At 41.7% G+C, this 16717-nt stretch overlaps 1 protein-coding gene across 4 annotated transcripts in view; it reads left to right on the top strand.

Annotated features, from left to right (window-relative positions):
* LOC121654997 (putative monooxygenase p33MONOX) overlaps positions 1-16713 on the top strand; it is a 28799-nt gene extending 12086 nt beyond the window's left edge. For 2 of the 4 annotated variants that reach the window (XM_042009417.1, XM_042009416.1), the window contains exons 4-9: positions 2319-2494; positions 2588-2702; positions 2858-2985; positions 10703-10803; positions 10912-11087; positions 14622-16713. In XM_042009417.1, the coding sequence (XP_041865351.1) occupies positions 2319-2494; positions 2588-2702; positions 2858-2985; positions 10703-10803; positions 10912-11087; positions 14622-14830 (905 nt within the window). In that variant the 3' untranslated portion in view covers positions 14831-16713. Of the gene's footprint in view, positions 1-1530; positions 1819-2318; positions 2495-2587; positions 2703-2857; positions 2986-10702; positions 10804-10911; positions 11088-14621 lie in introns of those variants that run through there. The other 2 variants (XM_042009415.1, XM_042009414.1) reach the window with 2 other exon arrangements.
* Positions 16714-16717: the final 4 nt, after the last annotated feature.

The following is a 16717-nucleotide window of genomic DNA, read 5'->3' as shown; positions in this document are numbered from 1 at the left end:
TCTCACTGTCAGTCTTTGTTATCAGAGCCAGAGACTCCAGCTGTTTTACAACAGTAAACCAACATGATGTAAGCACATGTAAACCTGCAGCTGCTGGCACATCAACACCTGTTAAGGTTTATCAGTTGAGGCAAAATAAATATTCATGTACTTGATTTTTAGCTTCAGGGCAATCAAAAAACTAAAGCAGACTACTCCAACAGTCAATATACAGACTGTAACTCTAGCTACGTTTGTACTGACAAATATTTTATTTATCCGATTGAAATCAGTCTGATCTGAGATTCCAGCTGACATGTTCCAGTTTACATGGACGGTGGATAAATTGATCCAATCAGTTGTATTTACATGACGGACAGATTTACATGGACAGATTTATGATTTTGACATGCGCAACGCCTACTAGATCAGAAGGTTTTTTTTTTTTTTTTTTTTTTAACGTTTTGACCAACAAAATGCTCAGTAATCCTTAACTCTGAATTTTTAACAAAAACATTAGACCCATCACAGCCCTGTTTTGTTTTACTGCCACCATTTTTCAGCTCTTCCCTGAACCTCATTACATCACATATGAGGTTCAAGCATGTGCAGAAACAACATAGAACACAAAAATGATCAGAATGACTATACATGCTCATTTTTTCCTGCTGATTCAATCGTGAAAAGGTTTAAACCACCTCTCTCCATGGGGTTGAAAATTCTTTCAGATCGAGGCCGATCGGATCAGCTGACATGTTTACATGACTCGTTTTCATTCTGTTTAGACGAACGGATCAAAAGTGCTCCATGTAAATAATGAAGCTGAATGATGTAGACACTTGAAATGTTTCCTGAATGTCCAGAGATAACTGCTTCTGATGTTTACGTTTAATTCAGATTATTCCTAGGAAAATATGTAATAACATTTTACATTTCTTTTTTACCTACTGAATTATTTAAAAAAAGACTAAAGTGCCACAATTTTTTCACATACAATATTTTACTCCTACCGACATGTACAGTGATGATTTTCTTTGTTTTTATTCTTACTTGGCTTTTAATTTAATTTAAATTTATCTACAAATAAAATGTAGTTGAATAATTTTCTTTTCCCGAAAACTTGATAATTACTATATGTGTATGTGTGTGTGTATATATATATATATATATATATATATATATAGAGAGAGAGAGAGAGAGAGAGAGAGAGAGCTCAAGGGAATATTTGAGGAGGTTTTGTTTTTATTCATAAGAGCTGTGTATTAATAAAAGCTTTGTAAGGACAGTTTTACAATGTGTTTGTTCAGCGTCATGACAGAAATGATAACATAAAAGCATCATAAAAACTGTCACTTTAGAGCGAAGTTATAATTTAACATGTTTAACTGGTAAGAGGGAAAACATAAATCATTGGTTATTTTTTCATGATTACAGGCTGTGTTATTGTCAGCTGTACACTGGCCGTTCATGATGACGCTTGTAACCGAGGTTGTGAACCAATCAGAGGCGGCCTTCTTAAGTATGATCCAATCAGAGCTCGTTGTTGTCATTCAGTGGCAGTTAGGATTTTAAACAGTGAACCGAAAGGAGGATAAACTGGATTTGTTTTAACGATGTTCCTCCAACCTCTAAAGTTTGACCGAATTGTTGGAAAAGAGTCCAGTAAAACCAAACGAAAACAAACGGACGATGAAAATTCACTTTTGAGTGACGGCGGGGGGAAAAGAAGACGGAGGTTCTTGCAGAGTTTGTCGGAAAACATCCCCTGGGCCCGTTACGACCAGGAGAATGATTCAACCTCCTCTGTTACTTCACTAAAATCCAGAATAAAGAGGACCAGTAAGTTAACATGAAACGGGGTTACTGACACACTTAGCTGTATTAAATTTGGATTATGATCGTTTAGTTTATGTTCAGGGACCCTTAAGATAATCTGAAATTAACCCTGAAGTTGTCTTCGGACTTAAATGGTGAATATACCGCTTTTTGGGACAGTAACCACATTAGACCAGGTCCCTTTTAAAAAGTACCAAGAACGGCTGTCAAACTTCTTATAGTTCAGGAGCCACATTCACAGTCAGTTCTCCAGTAGGTCGGACCAGTAAAATAACAGCATAACAAACAATAAAAAAATTAAAACTACAAATATTTCAGAAGAGATGGGTCAAATGAAAGCTGAAATTTCAAATCAGAATTAATAAAGTAAAAAATATAATAATAAAAAAAACTTTAAAAAAAGAAAGCACAAACAGGTTCGTTGCCAATTTGCACTGACCCTTTTTCATCTCTCAGTTTAGTTGAGTCATACTCAGTTTCTTCTGGTTGTTTTGTGTCTGCAGCCTTAGAGGGCTCTGGGATGGGCGGGATGAAACTCCCCATCGGAATGACTCGACGGGCTCTTAGCTACGACGATAACCTGGAGGCCCCCATGTCCACGCCACCCCATGACATCAGCATCAACAACCTGTGGAGGCGACCCATCATCCCAGAGAGGAAGTTCTCACAGCTGGCTGAGGTGAGTGAGTGCCTCCACTGTTCACACTGTTATAATCTGTTGTGTTGTTAGGTGGAGAGGGGTGACGATGTTGATGTGTATGTTCTCCACCAGGAGGATGAGAGCGGTGCAGTCAAACAGTCTTCAGTGCAGAACAGCGCCCCCCCCAAAGCACCGGCCGTAGTGAAAACCAAGGCCTCCTCCATCATCATGAACTCCCTCATCACCAGTGTGTTCCATCTCTTCTTCTCTATATGTTGTTAGAAAGCATCATCATGTGGCGTTAACTCTTATGTTGGTCACATCTGTTTACTTTTACCATGTTTGGTTTGTTTTCATTCAACAAAAAAAAAATCTGGAAATTCTGTTTTTTGTATTTCTCAGAACAAACTCAGGAAAGTATGTACAAGTTTGAGCAGAGCGCAGGACTCACCGACACCAGCTACACACCTCACAAAGGCCTCACTGCTGAGGAGACCAGACACCACCATCGCATGCCTGAATCCCTCCAGGTCAGACCAACAGACCACACACATTCAGCTCACTCTTAGTTTTCTGGTAACAGACGTCAACACAGAAACCAGAGGAGGAATATCAACCCCACAAAGGGAAAGTTTCACTCTGAACTTTTTGGGTTGAAACATCAAAACAGTGGCAACATATCTGTTGTTTATTATCAGATGTAAATCCAGGTGATGCTCCTTACCATTGTAACTTTTAAATAAAAGGGCAGCAAACTGCAATGTCTGTGGTTTAAAAAAATCCACGACACTGGATCCACCACATCCACCTTCACTCACCTTAAAACACAACTGGAGAGGTTAGTCACGGTAATCTTAATGTTAGCAACAAGCTTAGTGTTCATTAGCTAGTTACTACCAACTTACTAACTCTACTAAAATAATGTTAACGCCATCAGATTGGCTTCACTGAATGTGTTCAAAAGAAGAATGACACATGTATTTGAACACATTTTCCATAAACTGCTGACTTTGCCATGATGACGTTAAACTGGGACTAACCTGGGATCAACTTGACAACTAAGAACAGTATTTGAATCAGGTGTGTTGCAGCAGGAAAATGGCTAAAACCTGTGGGACAGTTGGTGATTCCCGTACTAAAGTGTAGCATGCTGGCCCTTTCTTTCTACGGTCAGGACAGAAATGCTATGAACTATAGTATTAGTTTTGAACATTTCTCAGTGGGTACAGATTGGATAAATAATGTTAACAACATACTTACTAATCTAGATAAATTCCCAGGTTCATCTACAGGTTTTACTACAAATCTTTTGTTGTTCCTCATTCTTGTTTCTTTTTTCTGGTCAGTGGAAACCACTCTGCATACAGCAGCTGTAGCTGGAACAAACAGGGAGAGTTTAAATCCAGAGTTTCATTTTCTGCTGCAGCCTTTCTCTTCCTGAGCTACAGCAAACAGAAAATCACCTGTTTTTTCATCAGAGGAAATTGGAGTGAATATCAAAACTAAAGTGTTTCTTCAGATGGGTTGTTGTTGCTCTGCTTCCTAAACGTCTGTAGTTTTTAGCAGCTAAAAGTCAGAACATTCAGTTTCTGGAACAAACTCCCAGAAAACTGCAGGTCTGCTCAAACTCTGCTGCTTTAAATCAATATTACTACTTTTTTATTTGCTGCCATTTATCAAAACTTCCAACAATTTTAATTGGATGTTGTGTTGATACTGTGACCTGCACTCTAATGTTGGTTGAACAGGAGGAGAGGAGCTGATCCCAAGACACACCTTGAAAGACCACCCCCTTATTTACATTATGGGGCATAAATGCAGCTTTGTTAAAAGAATATTCGGAAATGTAAAAAGGAAACAAGCGACTACTCTTTGAGAAATAAATAGAGGAAGAAAATGCAAGCTTGGAAATGTGAATATGAACTTTGAAAAGTGTCAATAAATAAATATGATGTTGGGTGAAAATAGAATATAGAAATCATTTTTATTTAAAGAAAATGTATAATGGTAAATTTACCATACAGAAAATGTTAAAGGAAAATAAAACAGGAATAAATATAGTCACACGGTGAAATGAAGAAGCACCAGTTCAATAAATGAAACTGGAAAATAAATTGCAAAGTCAATAAATAGCAGAATTAATACAAAGTTCAATAAAAACAGTTAAAAATAACAATAGAAATGTCACGTTTGATAGATTTCTTTATAGAAAAAGTTTTCTTTTGTATTATTTAGTGGCATTAACAATTCATAATTGAGTCACTTTGTATTTCTGTTAATTCTTACTACTGTTACCTTTATTTCCTGCATTTTATCTTATTTTGTTTTAGATTCCCTTCCCGGCATCTATTTCCATTCTGTCCTGTCTGTTAACACAACTTCTACCGGGTAACAAAAGGGAAGACAAACAGTTGCATTAATGAAATTATTCAGGAAATAAATCTGAATTAAAGCTGCATGTAGCGGTGCTTCTGCGCATTATTTCATGTCTCCGGGACACATGGCTTCTATCTTTGTGCTGCTAAACCAACACCAGTTTCAGAAAGCAGGTTTAGTGAAAACTCTGAGTTAGTTGACTCCGAGTTAAGGGAAACTCTGGGTTTTTGGTTTCACAAAGCGAGTTCAGTGTAACTCTGAGTCAGTTACTGCGGCAACAGACTCTGTGAAGCTAACCTGCTCGCTGGCAGGTTTTCTTTAACTAACCCTGAGTTTCTCCTCCTCTTTAGCTGCAGACTGAAGGAAGTGTCAGACATCGTGTTTCCTTTTCTTGAAGTCAGTTGACATCGAAGCACGATTACTCCGCAGATATCTACGTTGGGAAAGGGTGATCAGACCCCGCTTAGATGTTTTCTCATTCTCCTCACGATTATTTGTTTGAGCGTTAGTTTTTCTGCACAATCGATCATGTATCCGAACAATATTCTCAGCCCTCATCTTGTTCTCATGACATCGTGAACATGCTCTCAGTTCGGAGCAAGTTCTTTGTGTTACTCTTTGTTTTTTTTGCCGACGGGAGTTTTCTTTATAACATCGGTGACACTGAGCATATTTCAATGGCAACAGTCTGTCGGGCTGTGAGAACTGTCACTCTTGCACTGAAACTTTTGCTCTACACTTTTGTGGTGTTCCCAAGTTACAGACCCACAAGATACATCAAAGAAGAATTAAACAGAATTGCAGGTATTTGTCTAAGCAATAATTAACTTCTTTTACGTGTGGAACACATCAGTTAATCTGATGTATTTTAGGGTTTCCGGGTGTGATTGGCTGCATAGATGGGACTCATATTCCTATCACAGCTCCTTCAGTAGATGAAGGAGATTATGTAAATAGGAAATCTTTCCACAGCATTCCGCAGCAGGTAAATAGTAGCCTTTACAATCCCAGATACTTCATATTAAACCTACTGCAGCTAGTTATTGTTCTGTACTTTAAAGATCATATGTGATGCCGCCCACATCATCGGTAATGTGGAAGCAAAGTGGCTTGGTCTATGCACAACTCTCCAGTCTTTCCTGAGTACGCTGAGATTTGCCAGTGGTGAGTTATACATATTAAAATCAATATTTTGTTTGACAGAGGGTACCCCTTACAGCCTTATTTGCTGACCCCTTACCCTGATCCTGAGCCCGGCCCGCTGCATCGTTACAGCTTGGCTCACTGCAGGACTCCAGCCAGGGTAGAGATGACTATTGGGATGCTTAAGGCCCGCTCCCAGTGCCTTCGTAGGCGCAGAGTCGCCCCAGATACGGCTTGTGACATTATTGTAGCACGTGTCATCTCCACAACATTGCCACAATGAGAGGAGAGCAATGTCCGACTCAGCCACTGAATGAATGAATGAATGAATGAAAATGAATGAAAAATACTTTATTAATCCCAAAGGGAAATTCAATATTGTAGTAGTAGTAATTTTTTAGTAAAACAATCACATTAATTAATTAAGGGCTTTGTTCTTCAGCCTGATAGCTGCTGGAAGGAAGGATCTTCTGTATCTCTCTGTCTTGCATCGGACTTGAACAAGCCTCCCACTGAACACACTCTGTTGTTTCGTCACGGCGTTGTGTAGAGGGTGTGAAGGATCTTCCATTATCCTCGTCAGCTTGTACAGAATTCTTTTTTTGATGATCAACTCCAGCGGCTCCAGAGTTACTCCAAGCACAGAACCGGCTTTCTTGATCAGTTTGTTAATTCTTTTCAAGTCTCTGGTTCTGATGCCGCTGCCCCAGCAGATTGCTGCAAAGCTGATTGCACTTTCAACAACAGACCTGTAGAACATTTGCAACATTTTGGTGCAGACGTTAAAAGATCTCAGCTTCCTTAAGAAGTAGAGTCTGCTCTGACCTTTCTTGTAAATGTACTCAGTGTTGCTTTTCCACTCAAGTCTGTTGTCCAGCTGAACTCCAAGGTACTTGTATTCCTCCACCACCTCCACCTCCTCTCCCATGATGGAAACACTTCTATGTGTGTTCTTGTTCCTCCTGAAGTCAACAATCATCTCCTTTGTTTTCTTGGTATTCAAGATGAGATGATTGTCACCGCACCATTTCACAAACTGACCGACCAGTTCTCTGTACTCTGCTTCTTGTCCATCACTGATACACCCAACAACTGCTGAGTCATCAGAGTATTTCTGCAGATGACAGAACTCAGAGTTGTACTGGAAGTCTGAGGTGTACAGCGTGAATAGAAATGGTGAAAGTACAGTCCCTTGTGGTGTTCCAGTGCAGCTGACCACCATCTCAGACACACAACCTTTCAGTCTCACAAACTGTGGTCTGTTTGTGAGGTAGTCGTAAATCCAGGTGGTTGTGGAGGGATCCACCTGGAATTTCTGCAGCTTCTCACACAGCAGAGCAGGCTGAATCGTATTAAAAGCACTTGAGAAATCAAAGAACATGACCCTCAAAGTGCTGCCTGACTGGTCCAGATGAGAGTGGGCTCTCTGAAGCAGGTATATGATGGCATCTTCAACCCCAAGCCCATTACGGTATGCAAACTGTAGTGGGTCCTGAAAGGTGTTCACCTGCTTGCTGAGGTGAGCCAGTAAGAGTCTCTCCAGGACTTTCATGACGTGAGATGTCAGGGCGACTGGTCTGTAGTCTTTTGGTTCAGCTGGTTGTGGTTTTTTAGGCACTGGAACAAGGCAGGATGTTTTCCACAGCACCAGGATTCTTCTCTGGCTCAGGCTGGTGTTGAACAGGTGCTGGAGAATCGGACATAGCTGTTTTGAGCAGGTCTTGAGAACTCTGGGACTGACACCATCTGGACCTGCAGCCTTGTTCTGGTTCAGTTTCACCAGTTGTTGCATGACTTGGTTACAGGAGACAGACAGAGTGGAGGTGGAGGCAGAGGAGGTTTCAGGAAGTCCTGATGTGGAGGGAGATGAGGTTGTGTCCAGGTCCTTGACTGAGCTGCAGGGTGACAGAGTGGAGGTGTGACAGGAAAGCTGTGGGCTCATGGAGGGTGTGTGGCTAGTTGGGGTTGAAGCAGGAGGTGAGCTAAACCTATTGAAGAACATGTTCAGTTCATTCGCTCTGTCCAGACCTCCATCAGTCTGATCCTCCTTTATCCCGAAGCCAGTGATCTTCTTCATTCCTGACCACACATCCCTCACATTGTTTTTCTGAAGCTTACTTTCCAACTTATTCCTGTAGTCCTCCTTGCACTTCTTCATTTGTGTTTTAAGTTGTTTTTGTGTGGACTTCAATAACTCCCTGTCTCCATCCCTAAAAGCTTTCTTTTTGATGTTCAGCAGCTTTTTCAGGTCACTGGTGATCCAGGGTTTGTTATTGGGGAAGCACCTCACTGTTCTTGTTGGAACGGTGCTGTCCACACAGAAGTTAATATAATCTGTCACACACTCAGTCAAGGCATTGATGTCATCTCCATGAGGTTCACATAGGACGTTCCAGTCTGTAGCCTCGAAGCATCCTCTCAGAGCATCTTCAGCTTCATTAGACCAGGTTCTAATAGCCTTTCTAATGACTGGTTGTTGCTGAACGATGGGCTTGTAGGAGGAGGAGAGAAGAACTAGGTTATGGTCTGATCTTCCTAAAGGTGGCAGGGCAAAGGAGCTGTATGCATTTTTAATATTTGCATAAAATAAGTCCAACGTTTTGTTTTCTCTGGTGGAGCAGCTGACAAACTGTTGGAAAGTTGGTAGAGTTGCAGAGAGGGAGATGTTGTTAAAATCTCCAGAGATCGCCACAAATGCGTTTGGATGTTGTGTTTGAAGCCTGGCCACTACAGAGTTAATGACATCACAGGCTGCGTCTGGAGCGGTACCAGGTAATATATATACCGCTACCAGAATAACGCATGTGAACTCTCTGGGTAAATAATACGGGCGGAGACTCACAGCTAGCAGTTCAATGTCTCTTTTGCAGATCTTCTCTTTAACAGTGACATGTTCAGGATGACACCAGCGCTGGTTTACCAGCACCGCAATTCCACCTCCCTTCAGCTTCCCGCTGAGTTGTTTATTGCGGTCTGCACGGACCGTCCTGAAGCCGTGTACAGACGCATTACAGTCTGGGATGTGTTCATGCAGCCATGTCTCGGTGAAGCACATAATACTGCACTCTCTGTATTCTTTAAGAGACCTGGTTAGCACCTGAAGTTCATCAATTTTGTTAACTAGCGATCTCACGTTTCCCATAACAACCGTTGGAAGAAACGGTTTGAATCGCCACCGTTTTTCTCTCTGCCTCGCTCCTGCCCTGCATCCTCTTCTCTTTCTTTTCAACTCCGTTGGGATTTGAAGTGTTGTTTCACTGATAATCTTGAGTTTGGAGAGTTTTATCAGTTGATCCCGATGGTAAACAAGTCTCGTTGCCATGGAGACTCACAATAACAAGTCTTGCAAAAAAGAAAAAATATTCAGAAAAATCTCCCGTATAGCACAGCCTCTGACCAGCGCGAAAAATCTACCCGAACAGACACAGATTGACAGCTGATGTCTTAAAAAAGACGGCTATATTGCAAAAAATCACAAGTTAAAAACAGAGCTACTACAATTGCTGCTGCCACCTAGCGGCGCATTCTAGAAATGCACCTGATAATGAACATCCTGACCACCCTGCTGATGCACAAGATGGAAGCGCAGTCAGAAACAGTATGACATCGTCATTCTGAGTGACCCATCGCCTCCCCAGCGTCTAATAAATAAGACAAAGAAATAAAGACATTGTGCTGTTGGACTGCACCTGCATATTAAAAATACACACACATGGGTGACACATCAAATAAACTTATAAACTTATAAATGAGTGATGAAACACAACAAATGCAGATACTTCCATCAAGTGGACTTCATGGTAAAGTTATGCACTTAACATCATCTGCTTTGTGGCATGTAAAAGTGCTGAGTTGATTCTGATTTTGTATCAGGGTGACAAGAGGGAAACAAGTGACTTTCAAAAAGGGTTGATTGTCAGGGCCCAGGTGGCAGCTTCAGTCACCAAGATGCTCGACTAGCTGATGTTTCAATAGGAACAGTGACAGTTTGCAGTGCATAAACAATTACAAAACTCCAAATTAAGAAATATCATTTGAGAACATTAATACCAAGCTACATTGACGCAGAGATACAAATGTTTAATAAGTGGAACAACCGAGATAAAAAATAATGCTACTCACGGGTTGACTCTGTCAGCTATTTTCTTCCAGCTCACCTTCTTTTGCTGTCGCTTCTGTTTCACTTTTTTTCTGAAATATATGGTCATTTTCTGCATATGCATTCATTAATATTTCTAACTCCACTGATGCAAAATGGGAGGAGCGACTCTATTTTTCACCTGTTGCCATGGTGAATCATGTCATCCGTGTTCCGTTGATGAGGGCTTATCTGCCCATGCACGCGCTGTACTGGGGGGTAAGTTAACTCAGAGTTGATTGAACTAATAGTTATCACTGAAACAGAAATCTCTGAGTTTGACAGCTCAGTTGGTCAACCCAGAGTTGCGCTTTTAACTCAGTTTGCTGAACCCGCTTTCTGAAACGGGGCCCTGGACTTACAGTGATGATCAACAACTCCAGGTTTTTATTCACATCTTCCAAATCGGGAACAGAAATGTGATGATAAACAGCAGATGACCAGTTGTGGAGATTTAAGGTGGACACCGGACCTGACTGGGGGAAATTCTTACTGGAATGGAAAGATCTGATTCTGCAGCACTTTAAAGTTGTGTTGTAGGTAAAATACTAACAGACCTGCCTTGAAGCCTGTTTGTTGCTCTTGTTTAGAAACTGCAGATTCAGAACATGGAGGTCAAAGAAGAGAGGAACTCCTCGGCTCAGTCCACTCCATCCAACACACCACACAGCTCACCCAAACAACAGCGCAGGTAATGTACACACTGAGTATCTCTGGTCATAATCCTGTTTGAGCTCCACTCTTTTGATCCACAAACAGTATAACTGGTCCAGTTGGCACCATGTTTATGTTTGTTTAGGGGCTGGTTTGGCAGTACGAGCTCAGAGGTCAGTATGAGCTCCTCTGGCAGCAGCGTGGACATGGGAGGAGGAGAGACGGCTGCAGGCGGCGCTGTTGAACGGTGGGGCGTGTTCGGCCCGCGGCCGCTCATCCAGAACTCGGCCTCAGACCTGGGATCAGACAGCACACCTGCAGGTAACAGATTTTTCTCTAAATGTTCATTCCATTGCATGAATCTTTATTTACAAACAGAATCAGAACAAACATAAAACGTGTGCTGCCCCCAGTGGCTGGTCCAGGTAATGCTCCTTATCAGCTGTCACATCCTGGATCTGGGTTAAAGGATGAAGGAAGGACCTTCAGACTGACAGTAAACACCGTCTGCCCCCGTCACTCTCTCCGCTCATTGGTGTTTGGAAACAGTGACGGAGAGTTTCTTTTCAGATCACTTTAAATTTCCATCAGCGACAGCTTCTGAGAAACAAAATTTACATTTTTACATATGGGATGGTTGACTCTGAGTCGGAGCCTTTTAAAATCTTTTTCCCAGGATGACTTTAGGTAGGTAACCTCAGAAAAGATCCCAGTCTTTGTGGAGTTGGGTTGATGGGTTGAAAGGGTGTTGTCTCTGCTGATAAAAGTTTGTGAACTTTTCTAACATAGAGGAGACTGTGTGGCGTTGGCATGCAGAGATTATATCTGACAAAAAACTGCTCTTCACCTGAACACCACTAATCTCAGTAAGACATTAGGCTGAAAGTTTGCTGCCCAAATAATGTAAGAAATGTTATATTTACAATAAAACTTATCAAATAGAACAGTTTATTTGCAAAACTTTAAACCTGCTTTTGAATAAATGTTGAAATGAGCAATGAGTAGATGTGTGAATATATGAAACTCAGCCCCTTCAGATGAGTCTGATTAAAAAGTGGAGGAAAAGAATGATATGATTTTGTGATTTAATTTAATGTTGTATCTTTACACAAATTAAATTTATCCCTGGTCAACAACACTAATTATACTTTTATTCTGCCAGTCATCACATTAGTAAACTTGCAGGCTGTCATTCAGGCCACATCCACACGGAGACAATTTTCTATTTAAAAAATTTTCAAGAAAGGTTTACATCCACACATTTCCAGGCAAAATGCTATAGTATCAACACCAGGCCTGTAAGCGGTGCTGCCAGAAATGCACTAGAAACTGAGAAGAAGGGGTGGAGCAAGCTCAGATACAAACCACCAGCAATAGAGAAGCAGAGGACGGAGGTTTGTGCTATTGCAGTTGTGGTTTTAGCTCCGGCTCCATTTTGGAATCTCAGAACCTGGGTGCTTTCTGGCAAACCGGCCTGCGTTCACACCAGCTTAAACAGAACCAAAGTGGGAAAACTGTACTCCACAGAAAAAAAAACAAAAAAAAAAAAACATGTTGGAGATTTGGTCCTGAAAGTTGATGATTCAGCCATCAGGCTCCATTATAAACTACAGTTTTCCAAAATAAACAAAATATTCAGATGACCGAGAGAATTTCAGGAGATAGGATGTTAACACAAGTGGACATGAACTGCCAGGCGAAATTGAAATAGGTTGCCAGGAAATATGACAACATTCAGGATTTACTCTGGCTAAATTAATGATTTCAGTGTTTGATCGACCTAAATTAGCCAATAGCCATCATACTAGGGCTGGGCAATTAATCGAATTTTAATCGCATTTACGATCTGGGTTTTGAACGATCATAAAAATGAAATGGTCCGATTATTTTTTGACCTTCAATTTGTGCTGTTTTCAAATCGAGCGCAACTGTCATTGCAGTGCTTTGCTGCAGACTCCTTCCACAACCGCTTTAGTTTTATTCAGAACGAGTTGCAGACACCTGGACACACGGGAGGCGGCGTCGCTCCTTCTCCATCATTTTCTATGTAAACTTGCGTGAGGAAGCGAAAATCGCTGCCCTCCTCCAGCCAAGCGACAGGCGACAGTCGTGCATGTTAAATGTTGCGTTCCTGCACACAGACGTGCACACGGGGGCTTGTGACGCAACACAAAAAATATAGAAAAATGTTCAATTTTTGTGAGTCGCAGCTAAATAATCCACCAGCTCCCAGAGTCACAGAGAGACAAACGTTATAAACAAACAGAACTTTTTTCTCAATTAACACAGTGAACAATCCGGGATTTAAGAAACTCATCAACACTTTGGACAAACGGTATCACTGCCATCTCAACACCATGTTAGTGGACTGTCTCTTTCTGCCCTGTATGATGAGTGTAGTGAGGGTGGTGTGAAAGACGTGGTGACAGTCCGATGTTTCGCCACCGCTACGGACCTGTGGTAAAGCTGCACCAGAGCCGTATAGAAATGTCGCGCTACATTTTATTGACGCGGATTTCAACATGAAAACTAAATGTCTCCAGACTATTTTTTCCAGATCACACCAGGCGGAACAAAGCTGCTGGTCTGAGACAAACAATAGCTATGGGGACCTGGTGGAAAGAAACTAGTCGGCATTACCACAGTAAACACTTCAAATGCACCCCCCCCCCCCAACCCCTTATCTATAATTGTGTTAAATAATCGAGATCTCAATTTCAATCAAAATAATCGTGATTATCATTTTTCCCATAATCAAGCAGCCCTACATCATACCATCTTCATCTGTGGAAGGCCAGGTGGAAGAGGAGGAATTATGTTGGATTCTTCTTCTGTGGTGTCTGCTGCAGTGTCTGTCCAGCAGTTTGAACGGTGGACATGACGCACCATGTCCAGCCCTTTTTCTGTCCAAGTCTTCTTTTTCTGTCACAGTGTCCTTTCCTTTCTGAAGATTGTTGATTATTTGGTCTGATGTTATTTATTTCATTCATTCATCTATTATCTGTACCGCTTTACCCATTAAGGGTCGTGGGGAAGCTGGAGCCTAACCCAGCATTTTAGCAGGTGAGAAGCAGGTACACCTGGACAGGTCACCAATCCATCACAGGGCCAGCACAGAAAGAGACAAACATTCACACTCACTTCTAGGGAGAATTCAGAGTGACCAATTAAACTAAGATGCAAGTCTTTGGACAGTGGGAGGAAACCGGAGTACCTGGAATGAACCCACGTATACAAGGGGACATGTAAACACACAGAAAATGTTCGAACCTCCCTCCAGCCGAGGCTCGAACCAGCGACTTTCTGGCTGTGAGGGCGTGGTGCTGACCACCACACCAACATGCAGCCCTTAGTTATTTTGTTATATATATTGTACTTGTGTGAACACTGACAGCCAGCTTTAGTCTGGCTTTGGCTTTTATTTTTTTCCTTTTTTAACTTTATTGAAACAACAGTAACAGCGATGTGGCGTTCAGGTGAATCCGGCTTTTACCTGTTGATGTCACGGTTCATGATTGTTTGGTTCTCGTTGAGAACCAACTTTTCATGTTATGAACCAACTTTTTTTCCTTCATTGTGAATGTCCTGGTTGGTGAGGGAACTGGCACCGTGCTGGTCCAGAACCCGGCCGCTGTAAAAGGGCTCTGGGGCGATTGTGATGCGGGCTGTTGAAGCTGACTTATCTATATCAGAATAACATCAAAAACTGATCAAGTGTAATGACTGAAAGGGATTACTGTTTCAAAAAGCTAAATTACTCTAACGTAAAGCTGATCCATCCACCAGAAATCTGAAGCATCAACTTTACTTTCTAATCCGTTTTGCCATGTCTTTGCTTGCTTTTTGTTTTCCCAGCAGGCTTTGCGGTGCAGGTGTATCGCGGAGCCCAGAAGCCGACCCCAATGGAGGTGATGAAGTCCCAGGCCACGCGGCTTGTTGATAACCCCCAGAAGGAGTCACCACCCAAGATGGAGATCCCCACAGTGGAGGGTCGACGGCATGGAGCACGCCCACACAAGCTCAAACACCGAGACATGAACATCCTGACACCATCCGGCTTCTGAGATGGCGCCATGGCAACTAGCCCCCAAAGGTCCCATGAAAACCTGTCAGTGTTACCACAGACTTGTCTCCAGAGCCAGGTCCACTGTTACCAGAGCCAGGTCCCCCTTCACCAGAACCAGGATGAGTCTCGGCTGCTCCAGCTTGGATCTTATTCTCCTCCATTTGTCTGTCATAAGTAACTAGAACAACGGTTTATTTAGGAGGGAACATAAACATCAACAACATCCACCAGAACCAGATCCCAGTCAGGAGAGTTATCAGAGGTCTGATGGTCCTGACCAATCAGAATCTTACTAGTAGCCCTGGTTGGGTTTTAGCTCCTCCTCACTGATTCATCTGATTGGTTAGAGTTATTGTGATGGAAGATTTCTTTCATTGAATCAGCTGCTGAGGTTTTTCTGGACCCATCAGTCAGAACCCTGCACCAGACCATCAGGTTCATTCAGAGGTTATTGTCCAACTTCCTGTTTTGCTACTAAATAAGGGAGATTATGTAATCCTGGTAAACTGTTGGCTTGTTTACGACCTCCGTTATCAGCCGAGCAGTTGTTCCCTGGACTTTGTTGTATTGATGTCAGTGTGTCCCCTAAACTCTTCACAGTGATGACAGAAGTTTCAGCTGATACCTCAGTTGTTTTTCTCATCGTTAGTGAGATCTGAAGATGAGCTGTTTACTTTCCTCCATCTTTGGTTTCATGGGACCTTTGACAGTAGCTGTAACCATTCAGATAAACATCATGAAGTCAAACATGTGTGACCAGAACAAATCATTTCCGTCTGTGCTGCTTTCAAGCTTGTAATGTGTTGCTTGGCTGTCAAATCAAACATTTATCACAGAACCTTTATATCAAATTGACAAAAAAAAATCAGATATGATTAAAACTGGGGTTACTGATGACTGACCAGCTGATGCACTTTCTCCCCATCACACCAGTTATATAATCCAGGATGCAGATTAACACCCCACAGGTTCCTGGCTGTTTGTTGAAGGTTTTTATGTTCTGTCCCGATGTCCTGGTCTCATTCTGTTAAAGGGACATTTCACTGAGCAGTATGGGAAGAATATGGTGATCCAGTTCCATCAAGTCTTAACCAAACACAACAAAAATTTAGAATATATTATAAAAAATGTCTCAGGAAAGTTGTCTGGCTCCTGCTCACTGAGATGTTCCTGGTTTTTCTTTTCTACAGATTAAATATTTTCCTAGGAGATAAAAAATATTTCTTTCCTCTGAAACGAACCACAACAGAAAAGAAGTCAAATCTTTGAGTATGCAAGCTTTTTTTTTTATACTAAAAGATTAATTTGAAGAATTTTTATTTTATTTTGGGAACATTTGCGGCTGCTGTGTGCACTTCAACTGACTGCATCCGGCAGAAACTTCCATCATTTGATAAAATCTGTCATTTACAGATAAATCAGAGGTTTTTAGTTGACAGCATGTTGTATGTGAGGTTTCTGCACTGTTCCCGCGGAGCCTTGAGGTTTCCCTGTTAGAGAAAATGCAGCTTACGGTTACCAATTTGCACTTTTCTTCACCACGTGAATTTGTGCTGGTGTTTGATGTGATGATGAGCCAACACGGATTGTTTTGTTTTTCATGAAAACTGAAGTTTGTGACCTGTGACTCTGCTGTGCTGTTAGTTGTCGGCCTCATCACCTTTCATGAAACGGACGTTAATCTGGCCACTGAAGAAATCCCACTTTGTTCTCACTAACGGTAGATATTAGATGTGACTGTTTAAGTTTAGATGTTTGTGTCTGTCAGAGTTGTTCTATTCCGACTGAATGTTCATCCTTTCTTTGGTTTCCAGTTTGTACAGTTTAGTTTTCTCTGCCAACACACTTTGACAATAAATGTTCCATTCTCACCAGAAAAAATGAG

This window comes from Melanotaenia boesemani, chromosome 15 (assembly GCF_017639745.1).
Source record: "Melanotaenia boesemani isolate fMelBoe1 chromosome 15, fMelBoe1.pri, whole genome shotgun sequence".
Taxonomy (NCBI): domain Eukaryota; kingdom Metazoa; phylum Chordata; class Actinopteri; order Atheriniformes; family Melanotaeniidae; genus Melanotaenia; species Melanotaenia boesemani.
The sequence above is the reverse complement of the archived record's forward strand: the minus strand, read 5'-3'. Positions and strand labels throughout refer to the sequence as shown.